Here is a 15,040-nt window from a genome sequence, read left to right as displayed (position 1 = left end):
GCTAATAGAGCTGCCGACTGGATGGCTAGTTATGTAGCCAGTCATTCCGGTAGTATCCTACCACTCGGAGGTATTTTATTTTTTAATTTTGTTGGGTGTATTCATACTAATTAGGTATAATCCATCCGTAGCGGCAGAAAAAAGAAAAGAAAAGAAAAGAAAAGAAAAGAAGAAGAAGTAGAAGAAGAGAAGAGAGAAGAAAAAAGGAAGGAAAAAAAAAAAAGCACTCCCCGAGGCCACAATTTTCCCGAAGCCAAACGAGCCCCTAGCTCGCTGGCCCAAGCTACCCAAAAATCCCTCCAAATGGTGCTCGGCCTCCTGAGGCCGAGATTCGCGGAAATCTCCCTCGGCCTGGATCTCTACCTTCGGGAATGGGGTTATTGGCTGTAAAGATGGCGGAGCTCTCCGTCATGGCTTCCGCTGCCTTCTCTCCTACGAATTTTTATCAGGAGCAGGTCCTTTATAGGGCTCCCAAGGTGAGGAATGCAATGCATGTTCTTCTGTCCTGGTTTCTTGATATCTCTCGTTCCAAAATTCCTTTTTCTTTAATTATTATGATTCATAATAACTTGGAGTCTTGAGTGTTAATGCTTGGGCCTTTGATTTGTGCAGATTTGTATAGCAATCATTTGATTTTGAAAAGTTGTGTTCTTCTGTTAATTATTTAATTTGATATCCACCAATATAGCATATTTATAAATGTTTGATCAATTGTTCGTGTTAACTTATTCAAGGGTCAAATAGATTTCATTGTTTAATGCTATTTCTCAATACGCGATAAGCATCTAGACGTAATTAGAATGGTCCGGTGAAGTTTGATATGGGTAAAATTTTAAAAAGGTTTGTAATTGTTTTGCCCTAATTGGTGCTATCTCTAATAATATATTTGGATCTTATGCTACATAGAGCCCATTGGAGTTGCTGCATGTTAACACTAATGATATCTGGCCAAGCCGCAAAGCAACGAAAATGTTGCTTCAGATGAAAGTTCTCGTTCCTGAAGTAAAAGTTAGGTTCATGCAGGTTTTGAATCAGAAAATGATAGTTTTTGTAGGATATGGACCAGGATCTGAAGCAAGTGAAGATCTTAGGATCCTTGGATTGAATCTGATCAGTAACCAGATTTTGTTCTCCTAATGCTCGTGACTGTGAAATAGAAAAAATGAATAACTTCTCATACTTGCTGTCCCCAATCCTTTTCTTTTTATTATGTGCCATTTTCTCTGTAGTAGTCATACCTGATTTACAAAGTTAATCAGTTAAAAATGTAGTTGGAAATATACTTGTGAAATCTCGATTAAAAAATCTCAATCTTGAAGTTGCTCCTTTTCTTCCTAATCTTATACATTCACTGTGATGGTACGTAATCCACAAAACCTCAACAGATTGGTAAGAGTAAAGAAACTGTCTTTCAAATCCTAAACTCCTATGGCCGTTAGATCTCACATGACTACAAATCTTCCATGAAATATGCTTGTTGTTGGATCATGTATGAACAGAGCCCACTTTAGGCTTCAACACCAACTGATCTGTTTAACAGACACGCATAAGTCCACATCAAAATTGAACGATCAATTTATAACTTGTTAAACCCTGCTTAAGCAACTGCTCTCTGTCAAACATTTCATATGATACAACTTTCCATATCTAGTGTAGATACAACTAAAGAATCCTGATACACATATATATTTTACCAAGCTTATAGACTTAATTAGTTTGTTTGCTCACTGGCTGATTTAACATATGTCACTGATACGTCAGTTCCAATTCGAGCTTCTGTGAAGGTTTACTTGTGAGTTGTTTTTCGAAATAAGGGAAGGCAGAGCCACCCAATTTATTAAAAGAAATTATGTACAAGAAAGGGTAGAGAATATACAAAATGAGTACATGAAAAAGAAATTGTATGATACTAGAAGAACAAGATATTCAAACAGAAAATAAACCAGTTAAGGAGGAGCAAATAGAAAGGAAGTTTCTCACAAGCAGTCACTTCAGAAGAACCAGATATCAATACCTTCAAAGCCAGAGGTAGTCATAATTTAGCATTCTTAATTTATGACCAGATTTTTACAAAACCAGGTAGGTCTTTCTGGTAGCATAAGAGAGACCAGTCGTTGAGCTGAATCACCTTGAATGCAATAGTTTCCACAGAAGAATTTGATCTCAGAAAAATTCTGGAGTTCCTTTCCTTCCAGCAGCTCCATATGATTGCTGCAATTAACATAAGCAAAGCAGGATACATGTCTTTAGAGAAGTACCACTTTCTCCAATCAACACAAAGTCCCAACAGATTTTCTGGTGGAAGAGGAACATTCAGCTGGGAGCACATGTCCTCCTAAATGCCCGAGGTAAATGGGCACAAGATCAGTAAATGGTCCATAGCTTCTGAATTGCAGCTGCAGAGCACCCAGCCACCCTAGTGCCTGCCCAACTTCCTTTCCAATCTGTCTCTTGTATTATGTTTATTTATTAGAGCGAGCTATAGAAAGCATATGGCCTTTGAAGGAGCTTTGATTTTCTGAACTGGCTAGATCCCATTTGATGCCTCTGGTCATAAGAAAATGGTATAATGAAGCAGTAGAGGAGTCTGAATTATGCAATTTCCAGATCAGTCTGTCAGGAAATGTATTTAAATGAAAACCAGCAAGAAGATTGAGTCATTGCCCCTTTTCTTCTAAATATTCAACAGACAAATAAGTGGAACATTTAAGGTTCCAAGTCCCTATAATGGAGTTGAAAATGTTGGCAACATATCCAGATTTACACCAACCAGAGGCGTATAGGTCAGGGAACACATTTTTAAGAGGAGCATCAGTGATCCACCTGTCTTTCCAAGACATAATATTCATTCCATTTCCAACAATATAACCGGATCTATTCCAAAGGGGAGGAAGTGATTCAATAGTGTGCCTCCATTAATTGGAGCAATTCCTTTTGGGTTTTCAAGAGGATGAGAGCTCGACATTTTTGAAATAAAACCTGACAATATATTTCCTCCAGGGACCAGATTCATTTTTGAGGAAAAGCAAGCCCCAGTTTTCAAGTAGGGCTTGATTGAATGATTTAAGGTCATCGATACCAAGACCCCCTTCTTCCATGAGCAAACAAACTTTGGACCAATTAACCCTGCAAGATATGCCATGTGCAGAATCTGAACCTTTCCACAAAAATGCTGTTCTAATTTTATCAATTCTTTTAATAAACCAAGAAGGAAGCTTGAAGAGGGACATATAGTATGGCGGTGGGGCCGACAGAGCGGAGCTCATCAGAGTGAGCCTGCCCCCGAAGGAAAGAAATTGACCTTTCCAAGCTGATAACTTAGATTCAATTTTGTCTGCCAAGGGCATCCGATCATATCTAGATAGTTTGGAAGCCTTCGAAGAAAGGCCAAGACCAAACTAAATGGACATTCACTTACTGAGCTTACCTATAAATCGGTTTTTCCATAACCATTCCAAAGAGTGCTATAATATTTATCACAAGCCACCTTAATACCAGTCGAAGAGTAGTGTTGCATTCAGTGTTGAACTTTATGTCCTTTATGTTTGCATGAATTTATTTGCATCTTCAGTCTCCACTATGTGGTGATTATTGAATTATAATTTAACAGTTCCATTATAAAATTAATAGTTGGTTTAGCCTTTAATACATTTATCTTGCTCGCATATCTTTTGTCCCTTTTTCCTCTAATGTTGAGTTTATATCTAAAAATGCAGGAGTTTCAAGCTCTGTTGCCGCTACAAAGCAAAAGACCGGATATATGGAGAGCTGTTTCTTTAGAGCTCAGTGCACAAAATCTCGATGAACTGGGGCAATCCATGCATCTTTTTCCAGAGTGCAGTCGGTCTATTAGGCCACCTTCAATGGTTGAAAATCCGTGCTAATTGACGTGCAAGGTTTGCAGCTTATCATAGTTGTGCAGTTATACTTCAGCAGATAGAATCTTAGTTTTGATAATGATGTCTATTGAATGTATGTTCTGATTTAAAATGTAAAATCCTTTTTTTTAATGTTTTTGTGGGACAACATTTTTTTGGCTGTTTAGGATGCACTTTTTATAAATAGAAGTAGCAAATATCAAATTTGTTAGTCATGGATATTATTTTTAATGTTGAAATACTAAATTCAACCAATTACAGACGTAACGGGCTTATTGGTTCTGGTATATCATGATATTATAAGAACCATGCTTTTAGTACATTACCTGTTGTAGCTCCAAGAAGACTAAGAAGGAAGGAAAAACAGCAGTTCTAGAATACTAAGAAGGAAAGAATGCTTAATGTACACATATATAGGAAGTCTTGTAATTGATATATCACACTAGAAATTAAATATTTTTGAAGAAGACCATTGCTATTCAAATTCAAAGCGAGAAATATAAAATGGAGCACAAATAGTAACCAAGCTAAACGTAATAATAACTTGTGAAAGAGCATTAGATTGTTTATTAGCTTCCAAGATTAGGGAGCTAAGAAGTCAGTTTGGTGTTAATTAGACTCTTGCTTTGGTTGGGGGTTTAAAGCGCCTGGGATAATGCTGTTTTGCACAAATAGGCCCAAGTAGGCTCTTAGTGGTTTATTCACTAACCTGACTGCATAAGAGGCATAATGCCTTTGGTGAGTTCATAGAATGTAAAACTACTCGTAAATTTTTCTTGATGCAATTGCAGAGCTGTTTATTTTTTGGGCCCAATTGCTAATTTGATTATGTAACAAGGATATATGTCTAGCAAAATGTTGGAAATTAACTGAACTGTTTTCATGGGTGAAATTTTTATCCCACACTCAATTTCAGCCAGGTTTCCTCCTATCCTCTCAAAAGGAAAATTATAAAAAATAGAAACAGATGTAGGTGCCCTTATGTTACCAAATGTAGGCATGCATGCATTCTCACATGGACGCATCTTGAAGACATAATAATAACAAAAGGGCGAGACAGCGAGCCTCTCACTGAAGAAAGCCTGCCCTGAGATTACCCAATTCTCTGCTGGGATTGCCGGGACAGCAAAAAGGCCAGCGGGGTAACTTTCGGCACTGCCAAGTTGCTGAATACTGTCTTTGGTTTCAAGTTATTCTGGCTTTTGTGGGCGGTAAAGAGATTACGGGATACAATCGTCCATCTCAGTAAGAACTCAAGTAAGCTAAAACTCAAGGAGCGGAATATAGTGGGTAGGTTGAGAGAAGCATGAAGGAGATTCTCTTCAGAGCTGCAGCATTGGTGGCAGTGGCAGTATTCAGATTTTCATGAAAAAAAGGAAACTTCCTATTTTTCTGTCTACTTTCTTCCGATTCCTCTCAATCCCTAGATTGTCAGATAGGTCCAACTTTGTGCTGATTAAAATGGATATCATAAGTGTATTTGTAAAAGATAGGGTGGAACATAATTTTGTAGTCTTGAGGTCTTGTAAAAAGTAAAACCCTTTGTAAATGAAAACTAAGCTGTCCAGGGCTTACTGCTCTCACATTGGTTGTAAAAGAACATTATCCCCAAAATCCTTATTCTTTACCCAATCTGGCCATTGAACTTCAACGGTATCTTCTTCTTGTAGGATAATATTGGACAGGCTCTTTCTTAAATCATCAAGCTTCATCTGGATTTGTCATCGGAGATGCTCACAGTAGCTTATTACGGGCTGCCGGTAATAAAATTCAGACCACTACTTTTCCATTTGCTGAACTTATAGCTGCATGGGAAGGGATGAATTGTGCCATGAATCAGTTTCATGCGATAAAGTTGTGGTTAGAAGGGGATTCACTTACTGTTATCTCATGGATTAATGCAGGCAAAACTTTTAAGCTACAAGGAAATCCTTTCTTAAAAGATGTCCTACAGTGGAAATGGCTACTGTTTGCTTTTGTAAAATCAGACACATTCTACGCCAAGGCAACAGGGCAACCGATTAGGGTGGTGGCAAAGCATGGGATCAGAGCTTCTTCTTGGAAGGACGGTTCCTTTCGAACTTAGTTGTATCTTACCTGCTAATGCTCATGGTGTATGTTACTCTAGAACTTAATTTACATGCTATGCGTCTTACCTAAATCTTTTTTTTTTAAAAAAATCTTAAATCCTAAGTGGGTTCTCGTGATCGAAAACCATGTATAAACTGATTTAATATAATCTTTGTTGGGCTTTCTTACCTCTTGAAATGCTGTAAGGTCTAAACTTCTCTTGGTGTTGGAATTTGCTAAAATTCTCTGAATATCAACCTTATTTTCTTTTTCTTTTTGAACAAATATTGACACATTTGGAGGAGTGGTGTGAAATCATGGATGATGTTAAGAGTGGCCTAGAGGTGGAGAAATTATTGCCTAGCCAACAAAGCAAAGGATGGGAGCCAAAGCCAAAAAAACAAAGCAAAGGATGGGAGGATTCTTTTTTTCCTTTCCAGGAGAGAAACAGTTTCTTTTCTAATAAATAATTGTAAAGATGATATATATTAAGAAAAATGCTGGGAAACCAAAATTATGGTCTTTTGCAGGCTCTAGCCTAAGCATCAATTAGATGCCAAAATGAATGATTTAATAGTATGCACTATGTTTTACTATGATTTGAATCTAGTGAATTTAAAAATATCCATGTTTTAAAATATGTAGATCACGATCAATAAAATAAAAAATTAGTTTTATGTACCATATAATATATTTTAGTGTACTAGTGTAATTGTTACCATTCGTATCTAGTTGATGTATGGGTTAAATACTCCCAAAAATATAAAATTTGGTTTTTTAGGTTTTTTTCTTTCAGTACAAGCATTTTCAATGGTACGGGTTTGCAATTTAATTGATTTATTATGGTTATCAAAATCATTAAATTTTTATCAAAGATTTAACATAAATTAGTTAGCCTATAACATAAATGGTTTTTACCCATGAGCAAAGATTCGAAATAGCGAAAAAGTATAAAAAGTATCTCAAAAGTTTAACTAGAATTTAACAATTAAAAACTAGAAAAGTTTTAAAATGTATTGATATAATTTTATATAAAAAATCATATTTGAGAGAGCATATCATTGACTAATAGTAAAAGAACAAGCAACACCACCACCAACATCAAATAACATCAATGGAATTATCTAATACCGAACAACTTTCTGAGCTAATCCATATTTTTTAAGATTATTAAGAGAACCATATGGTCGAGAAAGGAATTTTTAATTATTCAAGAAATTCTCGATATTTTTGAAAATGCTGTATTTTGCGCAAATGAAAAATTGCTTATCGAACTCTGCAATTAGGTCGGCAAAAAGATTTGACACCTCTCAAGAGACTAAGTCTTGGGTTTTCATAGTTGGTAGAAACACATACATTATATTGCGGCATGAACTCTGATCATAATCATGCTAAGGATTATGTTTGGATGCCCTAACAACCTATGATGGACAATTACATCTAAGCTGAGGTCCTCAATCATCATATCTCTAAACAAAGCATGCACATTTGCTGAACAGCATTGGGTCTGAGTCAAGCTCATAAAAATCCTAAGGCCATTACTGTGCAACTCTGCTTGCTTAATGGAACAACTAACTGCTTTGTTATCCTTCTTCTTGTTTCTTTCCCGGTTACATTACTTAAAAGTGGGAAGAAGAAGTATGATAGACAAGTTGTGCATTGCTACACTCAAAAGAAACAAGGGATTTCTTTCTCCAAAGATTCTCGTCCTTACTTCTAAAATAATCCACCCCATGGATCCCCTCGCAAGAAACACGCGTCTCCAAAACAGACCACACATTGCTGGGCCCTACGCAGTGCTTTTTTTTTTTTTTTTTTCATAAATACCCTTCTAAAAATTTAATTTTGTTTGAATACCCTTTAAAAAATTATTTTTATTTCTGTATTCCCAGAAAATACTGTTTTTGCACAAATCTTCCTAATATAATGGTTCTTCTAACACCATTAATAAAAACTATATTTATTTTAATTAAAAATAAAATAAAATTTTCAAATTACTTTTGTATCTCCCATCTCGGTCGTCTTATAAAATGTTTCTTTTTTCACATCTACCGATTAAAAGTATTTTAATTATTTTAATTTGAAATCATTAATTTTTTAACGGCGTTAGATAGCATGAGTACCTATGCAAAAACAAGAATAAAAAAAAGAGTAGAACAACAAAACAAGTGTTTGACGAGGATATATATTGCAAATATAAATTTTGAAAGGGTATTCATGCAAAATTTGATATTTAGGAGGGTATTCATACAAAAAACAATCTAAAAAAAAAGTTTATGATAAAGTGAACAAGTATTATGTTTTACATGTGTCTATGACTTGGCACCAAATGTTTTTTCCTTGAACAAAATTAATAAATTTTGATCATGGATTTCTAAAGTTAAAGACTAAATAATTTCACGTCATTTGCCATGCAAAGTTTACTTATATGCACGCATGTTTTGGTTTAGGTTTTACCTTGGTACATAATAAAAGTATCTAATTGAACCATAAAGATCATACTATTCGATAATTTTATATATCATTGATTTTATTTATTTATTTATTTATTTTTATATGATGCGAATCAAGAATAATTATCATCAAGCTTTTTGTTTTTTATTAATATGATATATGGGAGAACTTTCTTTTATAAACCAATGATGAAGTGATCCTAGAATGGCAGTACAGATGAACCACCAAACAACTGATTAAGTTCCAAAAATCCGAACCTAGTGATCGGATGCATCCCATTGCTTGCAGTGGCATTGTCTCACAAGGAGAAAGCAGCAATTATCTGAACGCAGCTTCTTGTCAATTGTTATAACCAGCTGTTGTATAGATAGATGACTAGGATTATGTAATCTTCTTTGACCAAAATTAATCAGTGCCAACCTACTTGTTTAATAATCTACTTGGAATGTCAGTGCTAAATCTACCAAAATAAATTGTCTATAGACTAGACAAACTTTTCCCAGTACTCAAGACTGGTCCCTTAACCTCTTTCTGATCCTTTGTAAAGATAAGACAACAAGAAGCAAGACCCACCTGAATTATTGTCAAAGGATAAGGGAGTCCCACCAAACCAAGGTTTCTGGCGTCCAAGACCTTGCATACCTTACTGTTATAACAAAAGATTGCAACCATTACTTGTCCTGCTGATTTGCTACTAATCATAGAATAAAAACAGAATTGATTAACCTAAAGTGAAGGTTTCAAATTAAAATATATTACTTTAGTTATGAGAAGATCAAATAATGGCCTTTGTATTCACCATATGAAAGGGCCTTCAAAAATATTCAGAGAAAATAACGAAAAAAAAGATAAAAAAGAAACAGCCAAAAGGAAGAAGAGCAAAGCCTCCAAGAAAGGACAAGGTTATGCAAGAAAACTGGGAGGAAAAGATCCGGTGGGTAGCTTTCACGCGATAGAAGAATGCATCTTCGTTCACACATGAATCCACCATTGGATCACGCAATAATCGCTCTGAGATCCATACAGATGAATAAATCAAAAGATATGTACAGACCAATGTGTTTTAGAAATTGCGAGCGAAAAATGCCACAAGTTTCGAATTGGCAGTATAGCCTTCGAGGCCAAGTTTGCATTTAGATAGACCAACAGAATCGTAAATTAGATGGTCTCGAATGTGGTTAGTCACTTCGAAAATATTTTATAAATAAAAAAAATTACTCAAAATGCTCTATAATTAATTTTTTTTAATTTTTTAAATATATTATAATTAGAATTATATGAACCATCCGTTTTAGCCCGGCGTCGTGCTCCCCAAGCGACCACCTCCCCCTCCTTTCCCCCCAAGTTGTTTCGAATTTTCCTTCACATCATCACCTGGTTGGCTGTACTCCACCGTCCCTTTCTTTCCGGCCGGCAATCTCATCCTTCCAAACCACCCCATCCTCTCGGGCGTCCGTCCCCTTGCCTTCTGGAGCAGCTCTGCCACAACTTCCAACTGAATGCCACGCAAAGTCCGCCACCTTTCGCCCCCGTCATCTTACTACTCCCTTACAAGCATCAAACTAAACCTCCTCCTATATCATCACAAAACCCCTCCTTCTATCTGCCTCCAAACCGATAACAACCCATCCACAGCTCCTGCAATTAACCTCGCATTTTTCTTCTCCTGATCCTTTACTCGTCATAAGCTATAGCAAGGCCATGGAAGAGTCGAAGGACGCCGAGCCGAGCGCGCGGGTGCAAATCGTCGAGCAGTCCGATGGATTCGGCATCGTGATTGGCGACAGCCATGGCTCCAGCTTTTTTGGGCCTCAGAGAGCGATAAGCGACCTGCGGAGCATCAACAGCGACGATGCTGCCGGCCCCTCCGGAAGGAGGCATGGCGACGACGCCCCTGAGAAGAAGCTGACGCTCTTCGCCCTCCGCCTCGCCGTTCTTGAGAAGGCTGCCAGTGGCCTCGGCGCGTTGGGATTCATCTGGGCCACCGTCGTCCTCCTCGGCGGCTTCGCCATCACTCTGGAACGGAAGGACTTCTGGTGCATCACCGTCATCCTCCTTATCGAAGGCACCCGGATATTCAGCAGGAGCCACGAGCTCGAGTGGCAGCATCAGGCCACCTGGTCCCTCGCCCAGGCCGGCCGGTCCAGCTTCCGCGCCATCAAGTCCAGCTCCCAACTCTTCTTCCATGCGCTCCTGACCATCTTCCGGCCGTTCCCGATCGAAAGCGGGAGAATCGCCGGCGACGTAGGAAAAGTCAGCGAGGCCCCGAGGCGAGGCGTTGCGGCGCGGCGGACATGGCATACCTCCGACGTCCCCCTCCTCCCCTATGCCGGCTGGGTCTTCCTCTCCCGCAATGTCAGCCGACTTCTCTACTGGCTTCAGCTCGTGTCGGCCTCGTCGTGCGTCTCGCTGTCGCTAATGCGCCTCGTCGAGCAGGACTATGGAGTGGTACAGGTCGATGACACCGACAACAAGAAGAACCGGCGGTCGGCGTTGAATATTTTCTACGGCCTGGCCCTCGCCGAGGCTCTGTTTTTCCTTGCTGAAAGGGCCTACTTGGAGTGGAAGGTCAGCTACTGCCGACTGCTCGACCAAGTGAGCATGGAGTGCCACCTCGGTGCCTACGGCATGGTGTCGATCAAGAGGTTCTTCTACGATGCCTACTCGAAATGCATCAACGGCAGCATCTTCGATGGGCTCAAGATGGACCTGATCACCTTTGCTGAGGAGCTCCTCGCCTCGAGCTCCCGTGACGAGCAGCTCATCGGGGCACGCATCCTGCTCAAATTCTCGACCAGCCGCCGGTTCGCCGATGCCGCACTCCGCAAGATTGGGACATCCACCCTGGTCATCGAGAGGCTGATTGAGATGCTGAATTGGAAGAATTCAGCTGAGGAGGAGCTCAGGCAGTCGGCTGCGGTCCTTGTCTCGAAGCTTGCTGGGAAGAAGCAGAATGCGCTCCGGGTCGCAGGGATTCCAGGTGCCATGGAGTCCATCTCGTCATTGTTGTACACCGGACTACGTTGCTCCGATGAGGCTGGCCACCGATGCTTTGTTGCCAACCGACCAAACTGCGAAACCTCAGTCTTCAATCTATTGGGTCTGCTGATCCTTAAGAAGCTCGCAAATGATCATGACAATTGCGGGAAGATCGGGCACACTAGAGGCCTGCTAGCTAAGATCATAGACTTCACCGGTGGCGGCAGGAGGCTGGGAAGAAAGGAGGGGGTATCGGAGTCTCAAATTGAAGCAGTGAAGCGGTCGTTGCAGGTGGTGAAAATGCTGGCAAGCACACCTGGGAGCACTGGCAGGGCACTTCGTCATGAGATATCAGAGATAGTTTTCACAGTGAGCAACATCAGAGAAATCTTGCAGTATGGAGAGAACCACATCATGCTTCAGAAGTTGGGAATTGAGATTCTAACAAGCCTGGCGATGGACGAGGAGGCGAGGGAGAGAATTGGGGGCACCGGAGGAATAGTCAAGGAACTGCTGAGGATCTTCTTCAGGACTGGCTTTACTGAGGAGCAGAATTCTGTGAAGGTTGAGGCAGGGGAGGCGCTGGCGATGTTGGCATTGGAGAACAAGCAGAATTGCGACAGGATTCTGAAGGAGGCTGGTGTCATGGAGAGGCTCGTGAGCTCTTTAAGCGACCCGGTGCTTCGGATTCATTCGTCGAGGATTCTAAGGAACTTGTGCAGCTACGCTGGGACCGAATGCTTCTTCCAGCTGAGAGGAGTCACTGCAGGCACTACCATGGTAAGCTCCTCTCCAGAGCAGCTCTAGTTTGTGGTTCTTTTATTGAACTGAATGCTCTAGCCTTTTGTTCACTTATAGTCGAGTGATAGTTAGAATGAGAAAGAAGGCTAGTCTAGCAGGCACAAACAAAGCAGCACATGCCTCCCACCTATATGGAAATCTTGAACCATAACAGAGAGACTTGGAAACTTGGTTTTATCGATAACAACTATTCATCAAGGCTCAGGCCAGATGAATACTTAGTTTTAGAAATAATGTTCCATGGGTAGATAGACTAAGGTGCATTGCTTTTTTGATATTCTCTTTGTTAAGGTGAAGAAAAGAGAATGAAATATGGAGCAGCAGCTTAGTGTAGCCAGTTCACTTCCTGCCTAGTATCCTCCTCCTTTTTGTTAATAATGCTCTTATCCCTCTTCAGTCTATAGAGAAGTAGAGAACTCTTCAAATGGAATTCAGCTTAGAGAGTAGCACCTGCATATCATTACAATTTAAGAATTAACGCCTAGGTTAGGTGTGCAATGAGTGGAAAGATGCCCATCTGATTTCATACACTCAAGAAAACAACTCCTCTTTTATAAGACAAAAAACAAATTTGTATACACCTCGCTCTTTCTGCTGTTCCATTGTTTCAAAACCTGAAAATTCTTGACATATCTTACTGAAAAAAAAATCCGAAATGGACAAAAGAAAGGAAAACTTAGATAACCATTGATGAGTTCTATTTCAGTTTACTCCTGGAATTGATAATAGCTCCATTTCAATAATCACTTAGTAGATATGTTTTTAGCAAAATACTATTTTTATACACTTCTAGTGCTATCCTGTTCTGATAATTTCTTTTATAATTTTTTTTCTTTTATTATTCCCTCTGAAAAAGGAAAACAGCCAAACGTCCAAGAAAATACCAAGAAATGCTTTGAATATAATATGAATGGGTTCTATTTTCATGACAAGATAATAATGCTCTATAATTCAAATGATCATAGATGATAGTGCCATTTGTTTGAACACTTAGTGATTTATAACGAACATATTATTTATGTGCTGATTGTAGATTAACAGGTTGAGAAAAGATGTAACTTTTTTCATCATTAATTTTCATCTTATTTTTAATCTTATTCTCAAGTAATTTTATATATTATCTTCTAGACATCATAATTTCATAAAGATAGGGTAAAGGGATGAGGATGGTTCAGTTAGTGTCTCCTAGCATGTTCTAAGTTGAATACATACAGAGTTCTGTAGTTTTCCTTCAGATTTATGTATCAAGCAAATGCCTCATTTAAGCCCTTTTTTTTTCCTTCCGTTCTTGTAGGTGCTGAAAGTGATTTTGGTGGAAGGGATGGAATTACTGGAGGTATCTCTTGGTCTTGCAGTAGAAATCATCAAACTCATGAGTCCTGAAGAATATAATGTGGAACTTGCCAAGGCTGGCATTAAGGAGACAGAGTTCCCAGAGAAGCTAGTGCAGATATTGAACAAGTATAACTACCCTTCGATTAAGGTCCCGAGAATAAGGAGGTTCGTAATTGAGCTAGCAATATGGATGATGAAATCTGATGGAAGGTATATCAGAATGTTTAGAGATTTAGGCATGGAGAAGGAGCTTAAGCATGTCTTGGAAACCACATCAGAGCTTGAATGCTTCAATGTTTTCTCTGGGAGCGTGGGACTGAGCAGACATAACACAGCCCTCTGCTCTCTTGTAAACATTGCATTAGAGATGATGGGCACAAAATGAAGCCACATACGCCCATGTCTTCACTCCTCTTATATATAAACCATGCAGTTGAAAATTGTTTTCTATGAGCATTGTATGACATATTCTTTCATTCATTATATCAATGAAGAGTAATCATCTTGTTGCACCGGAAGGAAAAATGGTGAGCAGCTTGTAAATTTTCAAACATATTATAATTTATTAAAGAAATACTTAAAGATTTTCTAATACTTCATAAGCTAGTAGAAAACCAAGCATATGCAATGCACGTCCATAAATTTTTTTGGTGAATGAAGTTAATATTGTTTCCAAGTTTTTAAAGAACAAAGTAATGGTGTATTTCAGAGCATATTTGCATATTATACTCTACCCTTTGGGAGCAGGGAATGGCTCTGAATCTAGTTTGGGATTGAGGGGCGCGGGTTTATAATTAAATACGAATTTGGCCTATAGATGAATGAAAGCTGCATTCAGAACTAAGGATGATGAATGGTTTGCATCTAGAACTTTTATTAGAGTTATGACTCAAATGATTTGTCCTTTCACAGGCCAATTCCTTGTTTATTTTGATGACAGCCTCATTTTTTATAGCAAAACAAAGGAAGAACACATTAATTCTTCATGTTCAACAAGTATATACACTTCTTGGACAAGAAAACCCTATACTAATCAAAAGAAGTGTTCTTTTTGTGCATTTGAATTATTTTTCTGGTCTTCTAATATCATCTAGGGAATTGTAGCTGACTTTGAGAAAGTGAGAGCTATTAAAAATGGCCAGAACCTCAAAACATACATGAAGTTAGGAGATTTCACAGCTTAAGTACTCTTTATAGGAGGTTTATTGAACACTTTATTATCATTATGGCTCCCACAACAAATTGCACGAGAAAAGGAGAATTTACATGGTCATAAAATATAGCTAAGGCATTTGTAGAAATAAAAGAAAGAATGACACAAGCCTTTGTCTTACAACTAGCTGACTTTTTGAAGATTTTTAACGTAGCTTGCGATGCTTCAGGCATCAGGTAGGAATATTTGGCGTATTAATTAAGTCAAGAAGCCTAATTTATTGCTTATTTTAGTGATAGGCCGGACAAAGAATTTTATGCCGTTGTGCAGGAATTGAGAAACTGAAGACATTATCTCCTATCTAGAATAT

The 15,040-nt window shown here is 38.7% G+C and overlaps 1 protein-coding gene and 1 long non-coding RNA gene across 3 annotated transcripts; both read left to right on the top strand.

The window, feature by feature from the left end:
* The first annotated feature begins 224 nt into the window (after positions 1–224).
* LOC103708026 (uncharacterized) lies at positions 225–6,146 on the top strand. Of its 2 annotated transcripts, XR_604238.6 has the most exons (4): positions 225–476; positions 3,717–3,896; positions 5,549–5,638; positions 5,783–6,146. It is a non-coding gene; the product is annotated as an uncharacterized LOC103708026 (long non-coding RNA). The 2 variants fall into 2 exon arrangements; XR_015968146.2 differs by lacking the exon at positions 5,549–5,638 and having other exon boundaries at positions 229–476.
* A 3,427-nt stretch (positions 6,147–9,573) lies between these two features.
* On the top strand, positions 9,574–14,042 carry LOC103708038 (uncharacterized). Its single transcript, XM_008792791.6, has 2 exons — positions 9,574–12,161; positions 13,477–14,042. Exons 1-2 carry the CDS (start codon positions 10,104–10,106, stop codon positions 13,900–13,902), a joined length of 2,484 nt encoding a protein of 827 aa, XP_008791013.4. The 5' UTR covers positions 9,574–10,103; the 3' UTR covers positions 13,903–14,042.
* Positions 14,043–15,040: the final 998 nt, after the last annotated feature.

The sequence above is a fragment of the Phoenix dactylifera genome, chromosome 8 (genome assembly GCF_051530095.1).
Source record: "Phoenix dactylifera cultivar Ajwa chromosome 8, Ajwa_hap1_PhDact_Kaust_v1.1, whole genome shotgun sequence".
Classification (NCBI taxonomy): Eukaryota; Viridiplantae; Streptophyta; class Magnoliopsida; order Arecales; family Arecaceae; genus Phoenix; species Phoenix dactylifera.
This window is presented reverse-complemented; position numbering and strand designations above follow the sequence as displayed.

Bases quoted from the DNA above. Each gene is read 5' to 3' on its own strand.
- LOC103708038 (XM_008792791.6), top strand. From the start codon at position 10,104: ATGGAAGAGTCGAAGGACGCCGAGCCGAGCGCGCGGGTGCAAATCGTC. The intron at 12,162-13,476 runs GTAAGCTCCTCT...CCGTTCTTGTAG, and splicing joins TCACTGCAGGCACTACCATG to GTGCTGAAAGTGATTTTGGT.